Source organism: Panthera leo, chromosome B4 (genome assembly GCF_018350215.1).
Source record: "Panthera leo isolate Ple1 chromosome B4, P.leo_Ple1_pat1.1, whole genome shotgun sequence".
NCBI lineage: Eukaryota > Metazoa > Chordata > Mammalia > Carnivora > Felidae > Panthera > Panthera leo.
This window is the reverse complement of record NC_056685.1, coordinates 135,291,029-135,311,992: the sequence shown is the minus strand read 5'-3', so window position 1 is coordinate 135,311,992 and position 20,964 is coordinate 135,291,029. Positions and strand designations below refer to the sequence as shown.

Here is a 20,964-nt window from a genome sequence, read left to right as displayed (position 1 = left end):
ACTGCTGCTTGTTTTTAGTTGTGACAGCAGTGCGAAGTAGGATATCGTATCTCTCTTTAAAAATTTTTTTTAACATTTATTTATTTTTGAGAGACAGAGCACAAGTGGGGGAGGAGCAGAGAGAAAGAGACACAGAATCCGAAGCAGGTTCCAAGCTCTGAGCCATCAGCACAGAGCCCAACGTGGGGCTCGAACTCATGAGCCACGTGGGGCTGAAGTCGGATGCTCAACCGACTGAGCCAAGGCGCCCCAGTAGGATATCATATATTAAGAAGTCCGTAACTGTTAGACATTCTTACAGGAGCATTTTGGTTGGAATATCGTGTCTGGGAATTGCTTCCAAATAAGCCAGTGCCGTGGGGCACAAGTGGGATACAATCAAGACAAGACCGGATGCCTGGTTGCAGCCCCTAAAGTGAGCAATGGGTTCTCTCACACTTTACTCTCTGCTTTTGCTTGTGGTTGAGCTCTTTCGTAATGAAAAGTTTGAAAACTCCCCCATCATTCTAATGATCATAGACTCAGAAGAGACCCTTTGGGTGCTTGGGGCCCTCTGTAGGTTGGTGCCCGGGGTGGGGTGGGGTGGGGGCCTAGAGCAAGAAGCCATGCCAGCCTGCCTTGCCTGTGGCTCCCTTGTGAGTGCCAGTCCAGTCCTTCCTGCTCCCTCCCTCCCACCCTCCCTGCCTCTCTGAGGGGCTGGTAGGGTGGAGGGGTGTGTCCGGGAGGCTGGGTTTCTTAGAGGATTAGAGGGAATCAATTTCTTTTTCAACCGTCCTCATTTACTGGGGTGCAGGCCTGTCATCGGTTTCTACAAGAATATGACCCAGAGCCCTTAAATCACCCTGTGATTTTTTTTTTTAAGTTTATTTGTTTTGAGATGAGACAACGCAACCGGGATAAGGGCAGAGAGAGAGGGACAGAGAATCCCAAGCTGACTCTGCACTGTCAGCCCAGAGCCTGATGCAGGGCTCAAACCCACGAACCGTGAGATCATGACCTGAGCCAAAACCAGGAGTCCGACGCTTAACCGACTGAGCCACCACCCAGGCGCCCCTGCCCTGTGATTTTGGTTTAAAGGGGTCCGGGTGCTTCTTGACTTTGGGTGCAAATACTGTGTAAATGATTTTCCGGACTTCAGAGTCTGAAGGAGGCCATTTTTCATTAGTTTGTAATCAGCAGTCAATGGTATCATTGATTCATCAGTAAGCATTTATCGAGCATCTCCTCTGTGCTGGGCAATGACACCGCCCACTGTTAGACGGACTCAGAATTGCTCCTGCCTCAGTTCAGGTTCAGGTCACAGCCGGTCACCAGACCCAACGCTGTGCCGCTGTGGCCCGGGCATCGCCGGGTCTGGGGGCTGGGACTCAGGGAACAGGCCAGCCCTTCTGGTCGCGAGCTTTAATGAGAACTGCCACCACGGGGACCTCCTCTGAGCTTTCGCCCTGCACGTCCCTTCTGTGCTTCTCTTTTAGGATGAGTGTGCAAACCATCCGAAACGTTTTTAGTGTCGAAACTGGCTATCGGCTCTCAGATGATCAAATAGTCAACCATTTTCCGAACCACTATGAACTGACCCGGAAGGATCTGATGGTGAAGAATATTAAAAGATACAGGAAGGAGCTGGAGAAAGAAGGGAGTCCTCTGGCAGAAAAAGATGAAAACGGGAAATACCTCTATCTGGGTTTGTGCCTTTTTCACTGGGCTCGTGTGTTAAATGAATCCTAGAGTTCCTTAGTCACACGAGCTACCGGGATGGTGACGGCTGGCTTTGGTGGGTGAACATGTTCGTGCCAGCTGTGACAGGCGCCTCTCTCATTCCACGTGTGTCTGGAATGGGCAGGCTGGGGCTCACGTTGGGATCTGAGTTTCCATGGGTGCCCAGGGAATGTGGTGCATGCGAGGGAGAGAGTGTCCCCGGTGTGTGGATGGAGGGAAACGGCGTGAGCTGCAAGCTGCATTTTGGGATTCACGGTCACTACCGCATCTGGCTGTTCCCAGGGGGCACGGCGTGTCCCTGTTCCATCTGGTGGGCTGGCCTGCCGGATAGTTCCAGAATCCTTTTACCTACCTGGGAAAAATTATATAACCAATCTCTCTGGGCCTCCGTTTCCTCATCTGATAAATGGGAATGACAACAGGTTGCCGTGGGCATTACAGGTTTATAAAGCGCTTAGCACACGGGCAATGAGGTGATTGGACGGGGACTGAACGGCACAGGGCCTTGATCTTCAGACGCTGGCTTGGGGCAGAGGGCACGAAGCAGCCTCCGGGAAGGCCGTGGCAGTGTGTTTCCGTCCGTGGCCGCTGTTGGGCTAGCTCACCCACCGCCGTCCTCTTTTTCACCTTGCAGACTTTGTTCCGGTCACCTACATGCTGCCCGCGGACTACAACCTGTTCGTGGAGGAGTTCAGGAAAAGCCCCTCCAGCACCTGGATCATGAAACCTTGTGGCAAAGCCCAGGGAAAGGGCATCTTTTTGATCAACAAGCTCTCGCAGATCAAAAAGTGGTCCCGGGACAGCAAAACATCTTCGTGAGTGCACCTGCTTAAGATCAGGGCCCAGGGTGTGTGGGTCTGAATCTCTGTCTACACTTACCGTCTGAGGACCTTTTGTTCGGTGGACGCTTACATGCTTCACCTGGGTAAACTGGGGACGGTAGCAGCACCATCACGGGGGCAAGACGGGGATGGGACAGGCGAACACGGGAGTGTCTGTGATCAGCGACAGGGGTAGCGCGAGGCCGCGTCAGGTCAGGTCTCTGCCCAGCGTTCGAGGGCTCCCCAGAACTGAGATACCAGGCCAGGCGGCTTTGTCTGGGGCCCGCCCTGCCTCTGCGGGTCCTGAACTATACAGAGATGCTGGAGGTGGTTCTCTCCCGGAGGGCTGGTGGCTCACCGTTCCCGGGCGTGGCAGGGTCACCTTCTCCCTGTGCGGAGCACTGAAGTTTGAGTGCACGTTGCCAGCCCCCAGGTGGGTCAGGCGCAGGGAGCACTTCCCTGGTGGGTTCCCGGGGCGGGGGGAGGGGCTGCTGGCACTGTCCTCTGGGGCGGGGTCTCAGGCTTGGGGGCTCCCGCGTGGACGCCAGCTCACCGCCGTCTTCTCCCCCGACGCGACGGGGGCCTTTGGACTCTGCCATCTAATTTTGACCGTCTCCACCGCCCTTAGGTTTGTGACCCAGTCCACCAAGGAGGCCTACGTGATCTCCCTGTACATTAACAACCCGCTGCTGATCGGCGGGAGGAAGTTTGACCTGCGCTTGTATGTGCTGGTGTCTACGTACCGCCCACTGCGCTGTTACATGTGAGAGTCGCTGGGGTTTTGTCCTGTTGGTCGGCAGCTCACGAGACGCAGCCCTTCGGAGACAAAGTAGATTAGCGGCGTGGGGGGTGACTGCTGGCGGTCACAGGGTTTCTCGGTCGTGGTAGTGGCCCCGCAAATCTCAGGATACCGAGAACCACCGCGTCATACGCTTTAGGTGGGGGAGTCCTGTGGCCTAGGAATTGTACCTTAGCGTGACCGTTCGAAGAAAAGAACCGTAAAACATGAAAAAGCAGCTCTTTTAACGGCCTGAATCAAAAAGCAGGTCTTTCTATTATTATTTTTTTTAATGTTTATTTATGAGAGAAAGAGAGAGAGTGTGAGCAGGGGAGGGTCAGAGAGAGCAGGGAGACACAGAACCCGAAGCAGGCTCCAGCCTCCGAGCGGTCAGCACAGAGCCCGACGTGGGGCTCGAAGCCGCGAACCGTGAGATCTTGACCTGAGCCGAGGTCGGACGCCTGACCGGCTGAGTCCCCCAGATGCTCCAAAAAGCGGCTCTTGTAAGAGAACAAAGTGTTCGGTCTTATCTGTGCTTCTCCTCAGCGTGCTGACGCGGTCTGAATTCCCACGCAGGTATAAACTTGGATTCTGCCGCTTCTGCACGGTGAAGTACACCCCAAGCACCAGCGAGCTGGACAACATGTTTGTTCATCTCACCAACGTCGCCATCCAGAAGCACGGGGTGAGTGCGTCCCTTCGCTGGAGCTTACGGAAATGGGCTGCTTTTGTGGGTCTCTCTCTCCTTCTTTTCGCGTGCGCGGGCGAAGCGGGTCCGGGAGCCGGATTCCAGATGCCCTGGCACTCGTGAGGAGTGGGAGCTTTAAGGATCTGGCACATCAGCCCTTCTGGTTCCGTGGCCGTGGGCACGTCAGTTGGAACCCTCGGAGCCTCGGTTTCTCCATTTGTGAAAGGAGATCCTGTTACCCCCTCATGGGGGTGGCGGAAGGATTCACGAGAGGGCTCCTGCGTGGCCGTTCGTTCAGCAAAGTCTCCCTGAGCACCTGTCTGGGTTGGTCTCGTGCTGAGTGCCAGGGCTACGTTGATGGTCCCCACTCACGGAGCCTGGCCCGTAGGGGAAGACGGCCGTCAAGTAATCACGCTGGTGAATGTGTCATCACAAACTGAGCCGCGTGCTCTCAAGCTAGGGGACGCAGATCCGGAAGAGCATGGAATGAAGTCCCTGGTCCAGGTGGCCGGAGAAGGCTTCCGTGTGCAGAAATGCTCAAGCAGAGACCTGAAGTATAAGCGGGGGTTACCCGGGTGGAGGTGGGGGAGGAACATTCTAGCAGAGGGTACAGCCTGTGCCGGGATCCCGTGGCAGGAGGAGCGTTGCAGGAGCTGAGAGACGGCCAGGGTGGCTGGAGCCCCCAGACCGAGGGTGGTGGAGTTAGAGGTACCTGGTGAGGCCAGCGAGGCCGGGCCCCAGGACCTTGTCGGTTCTGTGTGGGCTTTGGGGCTTTAATCTGGTCCTAACAAAAATGTTCTGAAGGTCTCATTTCTTTATGAAAGACTCTTCTGTTTGGATCTTGCTTGATTGGAGGCCTTGAGTATCCTGGTCCTTTTTGTATAATTTGAGTGGAAAGAGGGTAAGCATTGATAGAAAACAAGCTTCTTTTTCTTTCTTTTTTTTTTTTTTAAGTTTATTGTTTTAGTAATCTCTATGCCCACTGTGGGGCTCACATGACCTCAAGATTAATAGTTGTATGCTCTTGGGGCACCTGGGTGGCTCAGTTGGTTAAGCATTCAACTTTGGCTTAGGTCATGATCTTGCAGTTTGTGGGTTTGAGCCCCGGGTCAGTCTCTGTGCTGACAGCTTGGAACCTGGAGCCTGCTTTGGATTCTGTGTCTCCGTCTCCGTCTCTGGCCCTCCCCCACTCAGGCTCTGTCTCTCTCCTACGAAAACAAATAAACATTAAAAACGATATTTTAAAAAAAGGGTGGCATGCTCTTCTGACTGAGCCAGCTAGACGCCCCCAAACCAAGCTTTTCTGAGTCACCTACTGAAGGGTTTGTTCAGAGCAGCATGGGCTCAGTCCCCCGTCTGTCACTTCTTTCTGTGTGACTTGGGCAAGTCACACGGCCTCCCTGGGCCTCCTCATCTGCAAACAGAGCCCTGGCATTACCTTGCTGGTAATGAAATGACAACGGCCACCATTTACTGAGGGCCTGGACGGTCTTCTGTGTGAGGCCAACTCTGGTTCACTGTCCCTCGGGTTTCCCTGGGAGCGAACTTCTGAGCATCACTGTTACATGGTCAAGATTAGAGGAGAAAGGATGGCTTGGCCAGAACTTTATTCAGAAGAATTGGAACAACGGAGGCGCCTGGCCGGCTCAGTAAGTGGAGTGTGAGACTCTTGATCTCCGGGTTGTAAGTCCGAGCCCCACGTTGGGTGTAGAGATTACTTAATAAAATCTTGGAGTGCCTGGGTGGCTCAGTCGGTTAAGCGTCCGACTTCAGCTCAGGTCATGATCTCACGGTTCGTGGGTTCGAGCCCCGTGTCGGGCTCGGTGCTGACAGCTCGGAGCCTGGAGCCTGGAGCCTGCTTGGGATTCTGTGTCTCCCTCTCTCTCTGCCCCTCTCCCCCTCACATTCTGAGTCTCTCTCTCTCTCTCAAAAAATAAATAAACATGAAAAAAATGTAAAAAATAAAATAAAATCTTGAAAAAAAATGAATTGGGAAAATGAGTTTTCAGGGGACGCAGCCGTTTGGAGAAAGCTGAGCAATGACATCAGGCCCTTTGTAGCCAAGTTAGTGAGGCCTGGGTGTGGGTGTGGCCAGTGGTGTGGGTGTGGCCAGTGACCGGCCTCCAGTCCTCTTGGTTTCTCTGAGGACAGTGCAGAATATGTTGGCCTGCCCCAACCCCCCCTTCGATTGCAGGGCCACACTGACATTGGGAGGGCTCCATTTGATGGGCCTTCTCAGGACACCAGTCAGCTGAGTCACTGCTGCATCAATAAGAAACAGAAGTCACTTTTTTTTAACCCGTGGAAGGAGAGAGCAGAGGCAGGACCTTACCTTGGCATCGCCGCAGTGTTCCAGAAGCCTCTGTGCCGTCCCTGTCGGTTCTGTTGGTAAATGCTTAGCTTTTTAACGTGAGGAAGTCCTTCCTCTGAGGAGACTACTTACTGGTAGCCTCACGTGGCTCCGATTCAGAATCGCACGAAGGACAGATCTTACACGGGACGCTGACACGTCAAGCAGTCGACGGCTGCATCTCCCGAGTGTCCCTGGGTGCAGAGCATAGCCCGACACCTGGGACAGAGATGCCCTTGGACAGCCAGCCCTCAGGAGGCTCAGAGACCAGCAGGGGAGGCAGATCACAGAAGGCTGATGATAAGGGAGGCTGCAGGGCTGCGGACGGGGTGCAGGAGTGTGGGGCGGGGGGCACCAGGAGGCGGGATCAATCCAGCAGGCAGAGAAGGGGATGGAAAGATCAGGGGTGCATCCCGACATGGGCAGTGTTTGCAGATTGATTTGATAGAGTGTCCTGGAGTAAATCTGATAAACTAGTGTTGCTACAGTCCTAACAGCAGGACACATTTCCTCGCTTTTTAGGTCTGTGCTTGTGGAAGACAGTGTTTTGCTGTGTATACTTTGTATGTCTAGAACTTATAATGTTTATTTATTTAAAAAAAATTCTTTTTAACGTTTTTATTTATTTTTGAGACAGAGAGAGACAGAGCATGAACAGGGGAGGGTCAGAGAGAGGGAGACACAGAATCTGAAACAGGCTCCAGGCTCTGAGCTGTCAGCATAGAGCCCGATGCGGGGCTCGAACTCATGGACCGCGAGATCATGACCTGAGCTGAAGTCGACTGCTTAACCGACTGAGCCACCCAGGCGCCCCTGTTTATTTATTTTTTTTTTTGAGGGCGAGTGGGGGCGGGAGGGGGGGCAAAGAGAGAGGGAGACACAGAATCCGAAGCGGGCTCCAGGCTCTGAGCTGTCAGCACAGAGCCCGACGTGGGACTCGAACTCACGGACTGCGAGATCACGACCTGAGCTGAAGTCGGACACTTAACCGACTAAGTCACCCAGGCGCTCCTAGAACTTTATCTTTTAAGTAAACTTTTCTTGCTAGTGAGAATCTGTAACTGGAAAAAGAAAGGTGTGGGTGGGCAGGTAGCCTGGTTTCCCTGTAACTTCTCCGAGCCCCTGTTTTTGGGGTACAGACACTGAGTTATTAGAGAGACGATTTGAGGTGAACATGCCTGGGTAGCTCGTCTTTTAAGGTATCTAAGTGAAACTGATGTGTAAGTGTGTCTCTGACCTCAAAGGTATTTTTTTTAACATGGTTAATTCTGTTTTTCTATGAAAACCAAGTCCGTTTTGAGTCGGTGGTGTTTGTCCTTTCTTAGGCTGGTTTTCTTTTCATTTCTTTTCAAAAGTTCTCACCTTTTTATTTAGGAGAGTGAAACCTAGCCTCACAACCTCCAGATGTACTTCGGGATTTTTAGCTTTTTGCCTCCCAAAAAAGAGGAGTGGGGTAGAGATTTCATGTTTAGAGTCAGAGAAATAGAGAGCGCTCTGGATGGGGGGTGGGAAAGCCAGGCTCGGGTCCCAGCTCCCTCACAGCCTGCGTGGAGCCCTGGGCAGGTCAGGTAACCTCCCCGAGCCCGAGTCCTCTTTCACGCAGACGGGATGTTGTGACCAGCTGTGTGGTGCTCTTGGACCACGGTGCCTGGCACCGGCCTGTCTCAGGTTGGGTTCTCTGGAAGCAGACTCGGAGGCAGAAATGAATGCATGGGGGGTTTGCTGGGGCAACATGGGGAGGGCAGGGGGGTGAGGACAGGGCAGAGGGAGGGTCGAGCTGGGGCGCAGCTGCAGCAGGGGCTGAGATTCCCTGGCATCAGCCTGTCACGGACTACGGGCCGCTGGGGCGGGCGTGACCTTGGACTGTTCTGCTCCCCTTAGCCAAGGGCGGCTCCCAGCGAGGGTCTCCGCCAGAAGAGGGAGTGTCTTGATCTTGAAGGGGGGTCTGAGTGACATACTCCACCCTCATTGCAGGGTATGAATTGCTAATTATGAGTGAACTACAGAGGTGGTGTTTCTTTTTTTTTAATTATTTTTTTAAAGTTTATTTTGAGAGAGAGCACGAGTGGGATGGGGCAGAGAGAGAGGAGAGGGAATCCCAAATAGGTTCTGCACTGTTGGCACAGAGCTCGATGTGGGGCTCAAACTCGTGAATCCTGAGATGGTGACCTGAGCCGAAACCAAGAGTCGGGCACTTAACCGACTGAGCCCCCCAGGCGCCCAGAGATGGGTATTTTTTTTTTTTAATTTTTTTTTTTTTTTTAATTTTTGAGAGAGACAGAGCATGAGCGGGGGAGGGGCAGAGAGTGAGGGAGACACAGAATCCAAAGCAGGCTCCAGGTTCCGAGCCGTCAGCACAGAGCCCGACGCAGGGCCCAAACTCACGAACCGTGAGATCACGGCCTGACCCAAAGTCGGGCACTTAACCGACTGAGCCCCCCAGGCGCCCAGAGGTGGGTATTTGAAACCAAGCCCCGTATAGGAGGTCCAGGTCCTCACGGGGCAGGAGCACCCAGCACCGTTCTAGGGTGAGAGAGCAAGTGCTGGGGTCCTCAGGGTGCATTGCCTGGGGCCCCGTGTCCTTTCCCGTCGCCAGGAGGACTACAACCACATCCACGGGGGCAAGTGGACGGTGAACAACCTGCGGCTGTACCTGGAGAGCACCCGAGGCAAGGAGGTGACCGGCAAGCTGTTCGACGAGATCCACTGGATCGTCGTGCAGTCGCTGAAGGCCGTGGCGGTGAGAGAAGGGCGGGGGTCGGGCCTGGGAGCCGCCGAGTGGGGCGGGGAGGGCTGCTGGTTCTTTGGCCACGGAGACTCGTCTTTACGGGCCCACCTCCCTCGTGGCCACGCGTCTGCCAGAGGCGGGGGCAGCTTGGCGGAGGGAGAGGGGCCAGCTTCCGGCCGGGTGCCGCCCAGGGCGTGCCGGGTGCCGGGCCTTCCGCGGCAGCCGCCGGCCCAGGCGAGTCCTGCCGGTGTCCCCTGCAGCCCGTCTGTGCCATCGGATCGAGGGGGCGTGTTTTGGCGTAAGCTGCTGGTCAGAGGTGGACTCGCGGTGGCCTCCTCGAGTTTAGGCCTCCCGCTCTGTGGGGTCATGGACGTCGGGATGCTGGAAACCCACCTCCCTGTTGCCCCAAGCGTGCTCCTCGTTGGCTGGCTCGCAGTCCCCGTTGGTGTCTTATTTTGCTGTGCCGAAGCCGGTGTGCGGCTGGTTTTGAGGGAACGGGAAGGAATAAACAGCAGGCCACCGGTGCGCGGGCGGCTGTGCCCCGAGCTTCACGTGTGGGCTCCCAGATGCTCATCACCCCGCGACTCAGAAGCAAAACGGAGGCCCGGCCCCGGAGTGGGGAAGCGCGGGGACAGGCGTTGGGGCCCAGGCCTGCCGAGGGGGCTCCCAACAGACCGGCCCAGTGGGTGTGACACCCGAGGGCACTCGGCCCGGCTCGGAGAGTAGGCGGCACGTCCCTTGGAGGGTGTATGCCCAGCCCCTCTGAGCCTCTCTGGGAAACCGGGAGACAGTGGGGTGGGGGCTGGCGGAGCTAGCAACCTCCTGTCCTGCACAGGCTGCTGGGACGGTGGTGTGGGCAGTGGCCGGGGTAGGACCGCTCTCCGGCGAGATGCGGGCCCACTGACTCCCCTGGGAAACCAGCCTCTGCCCCCCCAGCCTAGTTTTCCTCCAGTGAGTGAGGCTGGACTGGCCTGTGTCCCCCTCAGGAGTTTTTGGTTCTAGATCCAGCATTTGAAGTAGAGTCCACACGCCCACTAATGTGTGAAAAGGCCTCACTGCTGTGTCTGTGGGCTTTACTCACTGTGGGGGACAGCAGGGTCCCCAGGTGTATGTGACATGGCTGCTTGCTAGGCCTTCCCACAGGTTTTCATCCAAGCAGCCTCGGTGGGGCCTGGGGACCTGCATTGTAAGCGAGCGGCTGGCAGGGTTTTTTATGTACCTGGAGAACAGTTTATAAAGTGGAATTGAAAGTTAAAAAGAGGGGTGCCCGGGTGGCTCAGTGGGTTAAGCGTCGGACTTCAGCTCAGATCAGGATCTCGTGGTCTGTGGGTTCGAGCCCCGCGTCGGGCTCTGTGCTGATGGCTCAGAGCCTGGAGCCTGCTTGGGACTCTGTGTCTCCCTCTCTCTGCCCCTCCCCGCTCATGCTCTGTCTCTCTCTCTCTCAAAAATAAATAAACATTTAAAAGTTTTAAAAATAAAAATGGAACAAAAAAAATTAAAAAGAAAATCCCCAAATTTTTAGTAAACGGATTGGCTTGTCAAAGAGAACAGAGGTTCATAGCCTGGCTCCCCGCATCCCTAAGGACCTGAGAAGGGCCTGTGACGAGGTTGCACAGGCCTGGACTCTGGAGCTGGGCTTCTGTCCACTCTGAGGACAGTCCCATGCCAGCAGACACATGGTTGCTTTGATCAAGCCTCTGATGAGTGACACCCGGAGACACCGGTAATCGCTTCAGGAAGTGCCCTCAGAGGCCGAGGGAGGTTTCTGAGTCTGGGCCCTGTGGGAGGAGCCGGGGAAGGATGGGAGGCGGCACTGGGGGTGGAGGTGGGGAGCGCTGATCTTGGTGGTGAGACCCCGCACGTCACGTCGGGACCCCGAGCAGGTCCTGCCCCGTGACCTGCCGTGTGTCCGGGGCGGTGGTCCCAGCCGGGCCCTCCCGAGGCTGGCTGTATAAGACGCTAGTTCCTTTCTTACAGCCGGTGATGAACAACGACAAACACTGCTTCGAGTGCTATGGCTATGACATCATCATCGACGACAAGCTGAAGCCCTGGCTGATTGAGGTAACCGCCCGCAGGAGCGCGTGTGGCCGGTCGCCCTCCCGGCTGCCTCTGCCCCGTCTCTCAGGCCAGGCGGCAGGGCCGGGGCACGTGAGGCTCTGGAAGGTGACGGGGACAGACGGGCAGGTCGGACAAGTTTGCTGATGGTGGACAGTGGGAGCCGCCCCTGCAGGAAGCTGCCGGAAGAGTCAGGTTATCAGGGAGCAAACTTCCAAAATAGCACTCCCCGCGTTACTTCTTACGCCGTCCAACCCGCGTGTGCAGAGATACACACAGATATGTAGAGAGATCGACAGACGCGTGTGTAAAATATTTACGTGCTCTGGTTTTCCGTTTCAGAAGTTCAGTGCGCTAGCCATTGCGCTACAGAGCCCTTTTTTTCCATTTTAAAGCGAGTCACTTGAATGGCAGTCAAGCTTTCCTTGATGAGCCAGGACCTTAACTGGGAATATGACGAATACTCCTTCTAACATAACAGACCTTAATTGTAGCCTATTTATGATAATTAGGGCATGACGATATGCTACAGTGGTAATTTCAAGGGCGCCTGAGGTTCATGCAGCCCCTTTGTATACGTTAGATACCCTACCAGCAGCACGAAGACACAGCCTGACTGTTTGGGAGAAACCCGAGTAACTTGCAGGTTTTTGCCTCCACTCTGCCGTGGCCTGACGAAGCAGCTAACCAAGGTCATTACAGCTGTGCCTGAAGTGGAGTAAATAGCTGGTGACTGAGGGCCTGCGCGACTCTCCACACAGTCCGTGCATTTTAACCTGAGGACTCCTGACGTTCCTTAGCTCCTCAGAGGCCTTAGGGGACGAACCTTCCGTTTATCAGATGGGTTCCATTTGTCAGAATATTGCTTTATTGGTGAGGTATTACTCTCTTCGCCAAAAAGGGGCCCACTGGGGACGCCTGACTGGCCCATTCGGTGGAACATGTGACTCTTGATCTCGGGGTTGTGAGTTCGAGCCCCACGTTGGGTGTAGAGATTGCTTAAAAGGCGGAGCGGAGGGGACGCATTCCTTTTTTTTTTTAATTTTTTTTTTAATCTTTATTATTTATTTTTGAGAGATCGAGAGAGAGAGAGAGAGAGAATGAGCAGGGGAGGGGCAGAGAGAGAGGGAGACGCAGAATCAGAGGCGGGCTCCAGGCTCCCAGCTGGTAGCACAGAGCCCGACGTGGGGCTTGAATCCACGAACCGTGAGATCATGACCCGAGCCGAAGTCAGACACTTAACCAACTGAGCCACCCAGGCGCCCCGGGGACACATGACTTTTTACTTCAACCCACGATGCTACTTAGGGTAATTGGGTTTGCTGATTCTAGCAAAGCTCTGAGTGGCTTCCAATACTTGGGGGAGAGTGTCTACACAGGTAGACACGGAGGTTAGGTTTATGATCTGCGTTCACTTAACATTTTTATCTGTGTGCTGAGCGATTTGTAGGTCGTAATCCCAACCTGTGTCTGACTTTTTATATTTCATCTAACAGCTGAATGAAAGTAGGATCCTAAAACGCTTCCTATACAAGGTGCCTGAAGATACTATACGTTAACGGGACGAATTGACAATTTTGCCTAAAACGCGCGGTAGCCCGCGTTTTCCTCTGCAGTGTGTGTTTTCATGCCAAAGGAGCCAGTGATCCACGTGAAGAGTGATTCCTTTCCTCTCGTAGGTGAACGCGTCCCCGTCTCTCACCTCCAGCACCGCCAACGACCGAATCCTTAAGTATAACCTGATCAATGACACCCTCAATATCGCAGTCCCTAATGGCGAGATTCCAGACTGTAAATGGAACAAATCACCCCCGAAGGAAGTTCTTGGCAATTACGAAATTCTGTAAGTTTGCGTGCGGACCGGGCAGCCGTCCTCGTGTGTGTCAGACGGAGGGGTGGCAAGGCCCAGCTTGGATTTTCTGGTTGTGTGTGGACTTGCCTTGTTTGGGCTGAGTCTTTCTTTTACTAACGGTGTTCCGGGATAGATCACGTTGTCGCGAAAAAACGGGTATTAAACTAAGGTCTTTGTCTAGGCCTTTTGTTTGGTAAGTATTCATGAAGCGTTTGCCATATGCTGGGCACCTTGTAAGGTGGGAACAGGAGATCTCTGTGGCTTACCTCCCACCCCCCACCCCGGGCCCAGCTCGCACCCAGGCCCCGCCACTTGGAGATGTATGACATTGGGGAACTCTGCAACTCTTTGAGCCTCAGTTTGTGCGCCTTTGGAGTGGGGCTGTGGTGCAGAGGGAAAGACAAGAAATGGTAACAATAGTAGCAGGCAGTTGAGGGCTGACCACATGCCAGAAACTGCCAAGGGCTTGACTCACGTGTTCCCGTGCTTCGTTCCCCCAGCCCTCCTGAGGTCGGTGTCGTCATTAGCTCCACCTTAGGCATGCACAGACAAAGGTTTAGAGAGGTGGTGTGGCCCATCGGCAGTGACAAAAAGTGGGAGCAGCGTCAGGAGGGCAGTGGATACATGAAGTACCACTCGTTCGTACCACGGGGTAGTGGGTGGCCACTGACACGTGGCCCCGGAGCTCTGCCGTGGAGGCGGGGACGCTGAGGGAGGAAAGCGCATCCCAGAATCCTTGTTAAACGGGCAGTGGCCTCAGCCCCCCCCCCCCCCCCCCCGCCCCCAGCGTGGACATACGTCTGTGTGTCGGGCTGCCTCCGTGAGCGTGGGCGAGCCCGGAAACGTGGAGGGCCGCGCATCAGCTTGTCCACACGGATGCTGCCGCCACGGGCCGTGAGGTGTGGAAGGGAGCCGGAGAGAAAAGGGAGATAGCGTCCCGAACTGGAAGGGGCCCGTGTGTCAGGTTCACGTTACGTATTTCTGTGAAAGTAAAAACGCGTGTTTAATGTTTCAAGAAAACAAGGGAAGAAATTTGTAGTGAACTTCTCGCAGCACAAGGTCCCAGGCCCCCAGTTGGAGGCGCTGCGGGCGCGGGGGCTTGGACCGCAGAGCCTCTGCCCTGCGTGGTGTCGATGATGGGCGAGTGGTACAGGGGAGGGTGGAAGGTCAGCTCCGCAGACAAGAGTGTGGAGCCTCCAAGGGCGGCGGAGGGGAGCTTCAAGCGCGAGCGCTCGGTGCCCTTGACCGTTTTCTCCAGCCACGGTCAGCTGCCTGGTCCGAGTGCAGGGTGAGCAGAGGGTGGGAAGTGAGCCGCTCTGGGGGCTTGTCAGGCAAGGAGGATGGCGAGAGAGGAGGACGGTGGGAGGGGTGGGAGGTGATCCGAGATCCCGGCGGTTGGAGTCGCTGGGGTGGGGACGCCCGGGAAGCGAGCGGGAGAGGAGCGGTCAGGGTGAGCGTCTGGGGTCCGGGTTTTGCAGGAACGGCGGTTGCTGAACGGGACAAGGTCAGGTGCCGTGGGAATGGTCTGAGCTGGGGGAGGACAAGGTCGTGGGGGGAGGGGGCGCAGGGTCAGGGAACTGGGGTCTCCTCTGTTTGGTCATTGCGGTCGCCGGGGTTGTAAGCCAGGAGCCCGAGCCTTAAGCAGTTAGGGGCAGCGCCGTGGAGGGTTCTGGGTAACCGCGCAAGGAGGGTGGTGGGTCCTCCCGACCCGGGAAGGAGGTTTTGACCAGCGGGGCTCACTCCAGGCCCAGGGGCATGATGGGTGGGAGAGAGAGCACCCCTACGGGCGGGGCTTCAGGGGAGCAACGTCTTCAGGGAGAGCCAGGTTTTAGCACGGGAAGGTGCAGGGGACGTTTCCAGGATGAGGCCGAGGACTCGGGTTTGCTGGCGACGGAGATCTGAGGGCGCGAAGGAAGAGTTTGGGGGGGGGGGGGTCAGACTGGAGCGTGTGCGGGGCCTCCGGGGGTGGCAGCGAGGGACGTGCAGGGTGACGTGGAGGAGACGGGGGGCTGAGCCCCGACAGCCTCTGAGACAGGTGGGGGCAGAGCGTGGGGAGGAGTCTTGCCTCTCGCCAGCAGCGTGAGGGACCCGGATCCGCGAGCTCCCAGCCCAGGGTGGTGGGTGGCGGGGCTGCCGGGAGCCCGCGGGGGAGGGTGGCAGACACTCTGCTCCCCGTTGAAGATGCGGAGGTCAGAGCCTCCCTGCGGTTAGGTGAAGAGACAGAGAGGTGACCCCCCCTCCCCCCACCAACCCACTCAGCTGCCCTCTCCCTGCCCCACACGTAAGGAAGGCTCCAGCCCAGAGCTGATAGTTCCAGACGCTTCCACTCAGGACTGCTCCCCGTGCTTCAGATGACCCTGTTTGTGGCTCACAGCCTCGGCCTCCCTCCCGCAGCAGGAGGGCGGGCCCCGGCTTCCTGCCCAGCTAGGTGCTCTGCCTTCCTGGAGTGTTGCTCCCAGCGGTCCTCCGGGGGTGCCGGCAGGAGGAGGAGGAAGCCGGGGTGCCAGTTAACTGCCCAAGGTCACACGGCTGCTGCTGCCGCCGGCCCCCAGAAATAGGCGCTCTGGTCGCCCTGATTGCCGTCCTGGCCTTCAAGCCATGAGGCCCCGCCCCCTGTACCTGCAGCCTCCAGGCCCAGGTCTGAAGGTGCTGGGTATACTCGTACAGGCCTCAAAACACTGCCTGAACCCTGCCGATGACGGCCATCCACTTGTCAAAAAGCCAGGGGGAGGGGCGCCTGGGTGGCTCAGTCGGTTGGGCAACCAACTCTGGATTTCATATCAGGTCATGATTTTGCAGTTCGTGGGATCGAGCCCTGCACTGGGCTCCAAGCTGACAGCACAGAGCCCGCTTGGGATTTTCTCTTTCCTTCTCCCGCTGTCCCTCCCCTGCTGTGCGAGCTCTCTCTCTCAGTCTCTCTCCCTCTCTCAAAATAAGTCAACTGAAAAAAAAAAAAAGCCAGGAGGAAAGCCTGCTAGAATGGGAGGGGGCCCTTGAAAACCCTCCTGCATGATTCTCCTCCACATTAGCTCCATCGGGGGCCATCCCGCCCCTGGGAAGAGCTCGTCCCAGATGCCAGCTGCTTGCCAAATGCTTGTTTCTGTCAGGTTTGCAAGCTGCACACACCAGCACAAATGCACAGTGAGACTGGTAATCCCTGTGTGGGTCTCCCCCCCCCCCCCCCCATCATTCAGCACATTCTCACTGCACACCCGCCCCAGAGCGAGGTGCTGGGGCAACTGCGAGCCAGACGGATGGGGTCACTCTGGCCCTTAGGTCAGCAGCACAGGCACAGAACCGGCAGCAGGTGCCAACGGGTGGGTGCTGACATGCGAACGGGGCGTCCAGGGGCTCTAGCAGTCCCTGGGGTGGAGAGGGGCCTGGGAGGACCCCCCACAGGTGGACCCTCCAGCGTCCCTGGGAGTCCTCCCTTCGGCATCATCTCTCCTTAGGGAGACGGGGGAGACGGGGGTCCCGCGTTGTTGCCCTGATCCCCATCCCGACAGAGAGAAGCCCAACAAACTGGCCTTTCCCCTCCTTGCCCTTCCTTCTCAGCCCCCAGTTTGCCACCAGAAGCACGATGCAGAGACTGTGTTCTGCAGCTTGAGAAGCTTCTGTCCCACACCACACTCTGATTCTGGGAATAAACATTTAACAGAAATATACCCTTTTCCCAAAGTGAGCAAAATTCAGCCAACGCGACATAACTCAGCATCTTAGTCCCTGTTGCATTTGGCACGAATGTCTGCTTATCACAGAGGGTCCTCAGTCAGGGCGTGGCCACCAAATGACCCCCGTGAATGAGGTTTCACAGCATACAGAAAGTGGGGATCGTAAGGCCCGCTGTTCTGAGTCAGGAGGGTGATGTGAAGTCACGGTGGGGAGAGGAGACCTCGTTCGCCAGAGCCTGCACCTGCCAGGGCCGGCAAGCGGTGCAGTGGGGTTTCTCCACCCTCATGGACCCCGTAAGAGGGGCTCATCGTGGCGAGAGGGGCCAGGGACTGCCCCGATAGATGTCATCATCGGGCGGGAGCGTCCAGGGTCCCAGCTCAGTTCTTTCCAAGGCGAAAGCCCAGGCTCTGTTTCCTACACAGATCATGCGCTTTCCTACGCAGGCCTGGTGCGCGAATGTTAATGGAGAGGGGTGGGTAAGTCGAGGCTGGTGGAGGCGGGATCTAGCCTTTCTTGGGAGGGCCCTGCTTTCTTGTGAGCCTCTCCCTGTCCTGGCCCCCTCCTCCCGGGTGGGTCATTCACACCCCGTTCCCGATCTCAACCGGGGTCAGTCATAACCTGCCCCCAGATGCTGTGCGTAAAAATATTTCCGGACGTCAGCTTTCTCCCTCACCACCCTGGTGTCTCATTCATGTTTCCCTTGGGGTCATTGCGCCGTTCCATCTGGTAGCCTTTTATAAGATGTCAGCTGTTCTCGAAAACAGTTTAACAAGGCAGCACGCCTGCGCTCTGTGGCCTCGGGCAGGGTTTGGTGGGCTGGGGGAGCGCAGGGTGGGGGCCGGGCCGCTTCCCTGGCTGCTGCGGGATTCGCCACGCCGCCGCTCAGTGGCCAGTGGCCGTGCGTGGCATTGCTGCTGCTGGACCCTGAAGATGTCCCTCTGTTTCCAGCTATGATGAAGAGCTGGCGCAGGGCGACGGGGCTGACCGGGAGCTGAGAAGTCGCCAGGGCCAGTCGCTGGGGCCCAGAGGGGGCCGATCGAGAGACTCGGGGAGAACCGTCCTCACAACCTGGAAGTGACCACCAGGAGGCGCAGAAGACCGCAGCCCGACCCTCCCACATGCTCCCCACACCTGGGCCTATTTTGAAATTTCCTTTTTTCTAGAGCCTTTTTTCCTTTCGTAAGCCCTGTAAATAAATAAAGGCACTTCTTTGAAAGGTTAAGGAGTGTCTCGCGAGGGAGAGGGGCCCTGCTTCTCCATCTCTCTCGCACGGTACTTCGGACCCCAGACGGGGGGATTTTTCCCACCCCAAGCGATTCTGCGCGTCTCCGGCTGGTGCTGGGTGTCCTACGATTTAACTCAATTCTGACACCATCTGCCTGGAGATGGCGTCGGATCCCACGGGTGAAGGGCCCACGTCCCGCGAGACGGCCCCTCCCGCGCCCCCACTGATGCTCTTTTGAAGTGACGGTGGGGGTCCGGGGCCCACGGCCAAGAAAGAATTCTTGAGACGTCTTTGGTGCGAAAAGGTGATTCTGTTAAAGCACGTGGACAGGACCCTGGACAGAAAGCTGCACTGGGGTCGTGAGGCGTGACTGGTTCTATACCACAGAGTTAGGGGAGGCGAGAGAAGGCCAAAGGGAGGCCTCCAAAAGGACTTTCAGGGGCTCCTGGGTGGCTCATTCGGTTAAGCGTCGACCTCGGCTCAGGTCATGATCTCACGGTTCTTGAGCCCGAGCCCCGCGTCGGGCTCTGTGCTGACAGCTCAGAGCCTGGAACCTGCTTCCGATTCCGATTCCGGGTCTCCCTCTCTCCCTGCCCCTCCCCGGCCCCCTCTGTCTCAAAAATGAATAAACATTTAAAACTTTTAAAAAACAAAAGGACTCTCATTGCTAAGGAGGATTCCTAGGATACCTGAGCCTTTGCTTGTCAAGCTAAGATTGTTTTTTTTTTCCCTCCAGCAAGCAAAGCATTAACCTTAAGACCCTAGGGGCTTCCTGGAGGAATGTTCTCCTCTGTATTTGCCTCAGGTATCTGTCAGTGCGCTGCAGGTTACAAGGACGCGTAATTTTATCTACATTTTCTTCTTGCCTTAGTTCCCCACAGCACTCTGGAGGGGAGGGTGACGTTAGGGCTCCAGGAAACGGAGGCTCGGAGGCTCGTAGGTTTCTGGAGCTTGCCTTGTTTTTCTTGTAAATCGTTAAAACAGTTGCAGACTGATGGAGCCTCCTATCCTGCAGGACCTCGATCTCTATCAGGTAATCATTTGTGCTTTCCTTTTTTAGCTTTAGGGCTCCCTCAACCAGCCCCCTCCAGGCCACCCAGGAGCCCCAGCCACCGCTCAGCCTTTAGCACAAACTGGTTTCGTTCGAATCCGAAAAACGCCCATTTCAACCTTTGCTATCTGGAGCTATTTCAGGAACTGGGAACACACGAAACGTGATAACAAAGTGATGTCCCTGTAGCTCCTGGAAAGCAAATTAACAAGGGTTTTTTTTTTTTTAGGAACCGTGTGACAACCAAATATATGTTGCTTATAAACCCCAGCGCCCCATTCTATTTCATTAGAGCTGGAAGAATGGATTCACAAGCGGAGGAGACCAGCTCCTTCCGCAGAGCGTACCAGCCTCGGCGTGTGATTTGGTTTTTTACGAGGTCTTCACGTTTTGAAAATACCGCACGAACTTCAAAACAAAACCTGACTCTCTCCCCTGCCGCTGTGCCAAAACGAGGTACTGAACCTGACAGCCGTCTTGGCTTCCTTCCCTTGCACTTGACTCTGAGGGAAACCTGCCCCTGCAAATACTGGTCCATAATTTATCTTTACGAAGGCCTTTGTCTGTCGGTGCTGTCGGAAGACACCCGTTTCCGTCACTTGGGTTTTGTAGGTGAGTCTGTCAGATGGGCCCAGACGGTTCCCGCCCCGTGGCTTACGTGACGTCAGCATCTGGGTTTGCCGCAGGCCTGGGGGGTGGGGGGGTAAGCACTGTCCACGGCCATCAGCCAGGACAAGCTCTGGGTGTGGTGTGTGGACACGATGCCACCCTGGACGCTAAGTGACCCAGAGGAAGACACGGGAACACCTGAGTCAGTTGGGCAGAGTGACTGACACATGTTCTAACTTTGAGACGCGGGTTACTTTTTTCTTAATTTGTTTTAAGTTTATTTCTTTTTGAGAGCAGGGGAGGGGCAGAGAGAGAGGGAGACACAGAATCGAAAGCAGGCTCCAGGCTCTGAGCTGTCAGCACAGAGCCCGACGCGGGGCTCGAACTCACGGACCGCGAGATCATGACCTGAGCCGAAGTCGGCCGCTTAACCGACTGAGCCACCCGGGCGTCCCTGTGGGTTACTTTTAGTAAGAGCCTTTCACTTGACCTTCCTGCCGGACACCTGTTTGCTGATGCTTCAGTCACCGTCTTGAATCTATCTTTAGAACTCCCCCCCCCCCTGCTTTTTGGTTCCGGTGTTAGTCACAGGATCTGTTCTCATGCTATTGTCCCGAGGACATAAGAGATCGGGCTCTTTCCCGTACCCAGGTGTGAACGCACGTCAGGCTTGGATGTCGTGTCGCGTGTGTATGCGCGCTCCCGTGTGTTAGGGAAAAGGGCCTTTTACGTGGTAGGACGGAAAGGGACAGAGGTACAGTGTGAATATCAAACCAGCATCCGGATGAATTGCACTGGGGGGGAAGGGGGTTGTCTGCGGTGCTCACTTTAAGCCCGAGAAGCTTCCCCCTTAATGACGGGACTTGTATGTGCGTCTTGTGCAGCCCTCGATTTCACGTCCAGTGTTGACGGCGGGTGCGGCTTTGAGTTTGAGTCAGACCTGGGCTTGAGGCCTGGCTCTGCCATTTATTAGTTTGTCCCAAGGCAGTCAGTCGGTGGATCTTGGGACCTTCGCTTCCTAGCGTGCAGAAAGGGGATTAAGTATATTTGCTTCAGGAACAAGCAGGGCCCTGGTCCCCAGGTCCTGGCTGTGACTGCGGCCGCTCACCCCGGGGCGGGGGCGGCCCCCGGGCCTGGCTCCAGGCTCCTGCACGCAGCCTTTCCCCCCACGAGTTCCTACAACCCGGCTAATCACTTACTGGTGGTTCTGCTCTCAGTGTATCCGGGACAAGGGTGGAGTCAGTCCCTGGCGGGGAGCGGTGACCTCAGCCTGAGCACGGAGGGCAGCCCCGTCCCATCAGGAGTGAGGTGCTTAGTTTGCCGACGACCGGGTTGCTAGGTGAGAGCGAGTGTCTGCTAAATAGATTTGTCACATGTTGACTGTTCCATTAGTGACATCAGATGTTTCCTCTG

General features: G+C 56.1%; 1 protein-coding gene and 1 long non-coding RNA gene across 11 annotated transcripts in view; one reads left to right on the top strand and one right to left on the bottom strand.

Moving 5' to 3' along the window:
* The window catches only part of TTLL1 (tubulin tyrosine ligase like 1), a 31,444-nt gene extending 13,460 nt beyond the window's left edge, over nucleotides 1-17,984 (top strand). For 4 of the 7 annotated variants that reach the window (XM_042948031.1, XM_042948035.1, XM_042948032.1 and 1 more), the window contains 8 exons: nucleotides 1,476-1,684; nucleotides 2,354-2,534; nucleotides 3,169-3,303; nucleotides 3,895-4,003; nucleotides 8,953-9,096; nucleotides 11,062-11,148; nucleotides 12,822-12,985; nucleotides 17,615-17,982. In XM_042948031.1, coding sequence (XP_042803965.1) covers nucleotides 1,476-1,684; nucleotides 2,354-2,534; nucleotides 3,169-3,303; nucleotides 3,895-4,003; nucleotides 8,953-9,096; nucleotides 11,062-11,148; nucleotides 12,822-12,985; nucleotides 17,615-17,744 — 1,159 coding nt within the window. In that variant the 3' untranslated portion in view covers nucleotides 17,745-17,982. Of the gene's footprint in view, nucleotides 1-1,475; nucleotides 1,685-2,353; nucleotides 2,535-3,168; nucleotides 3,304-3,894; nucleotides 4,004-8,952; nucleotides 9,097-11,061; nucleotides 11,149-12,821; nucleotides 12,986-17,614 lie in introns of all 7 variants that reach the window. The other 3 variants (XM_042948036.1, XM_042948034.1, XM_042948033.1) reach the window with 2 other exon arrangements.
* Nucleotides 12,981-20,905, bottom strand: LOC122225225. Of its 4 annotated transcripts, XR_006205159.1 has the most exons (5): nucleotides 20,751-20,905; nucleotides 13,793-13,975; nucleotides 13,641-13,701; nucleotides 13,470-13,527; nucleotides 12,981-13,375 (listed from the first exon to the last, which is right to left on the bottom strand). It is a non-coding gene; the product is annotated as an uncharacterized LOC122225225 (long non-coding RNA). The 4 variants fall into 4 exon arrangements; XR_006205158.1 differs by having other exon boundaries at nucleotides 12,981-13,527; XR_006205157.1 differs by lacking the exon at nucleotides 13,641-13,701.
* Nucleotides 20,906-20,964: the final 59 nt, after the last annotated feature.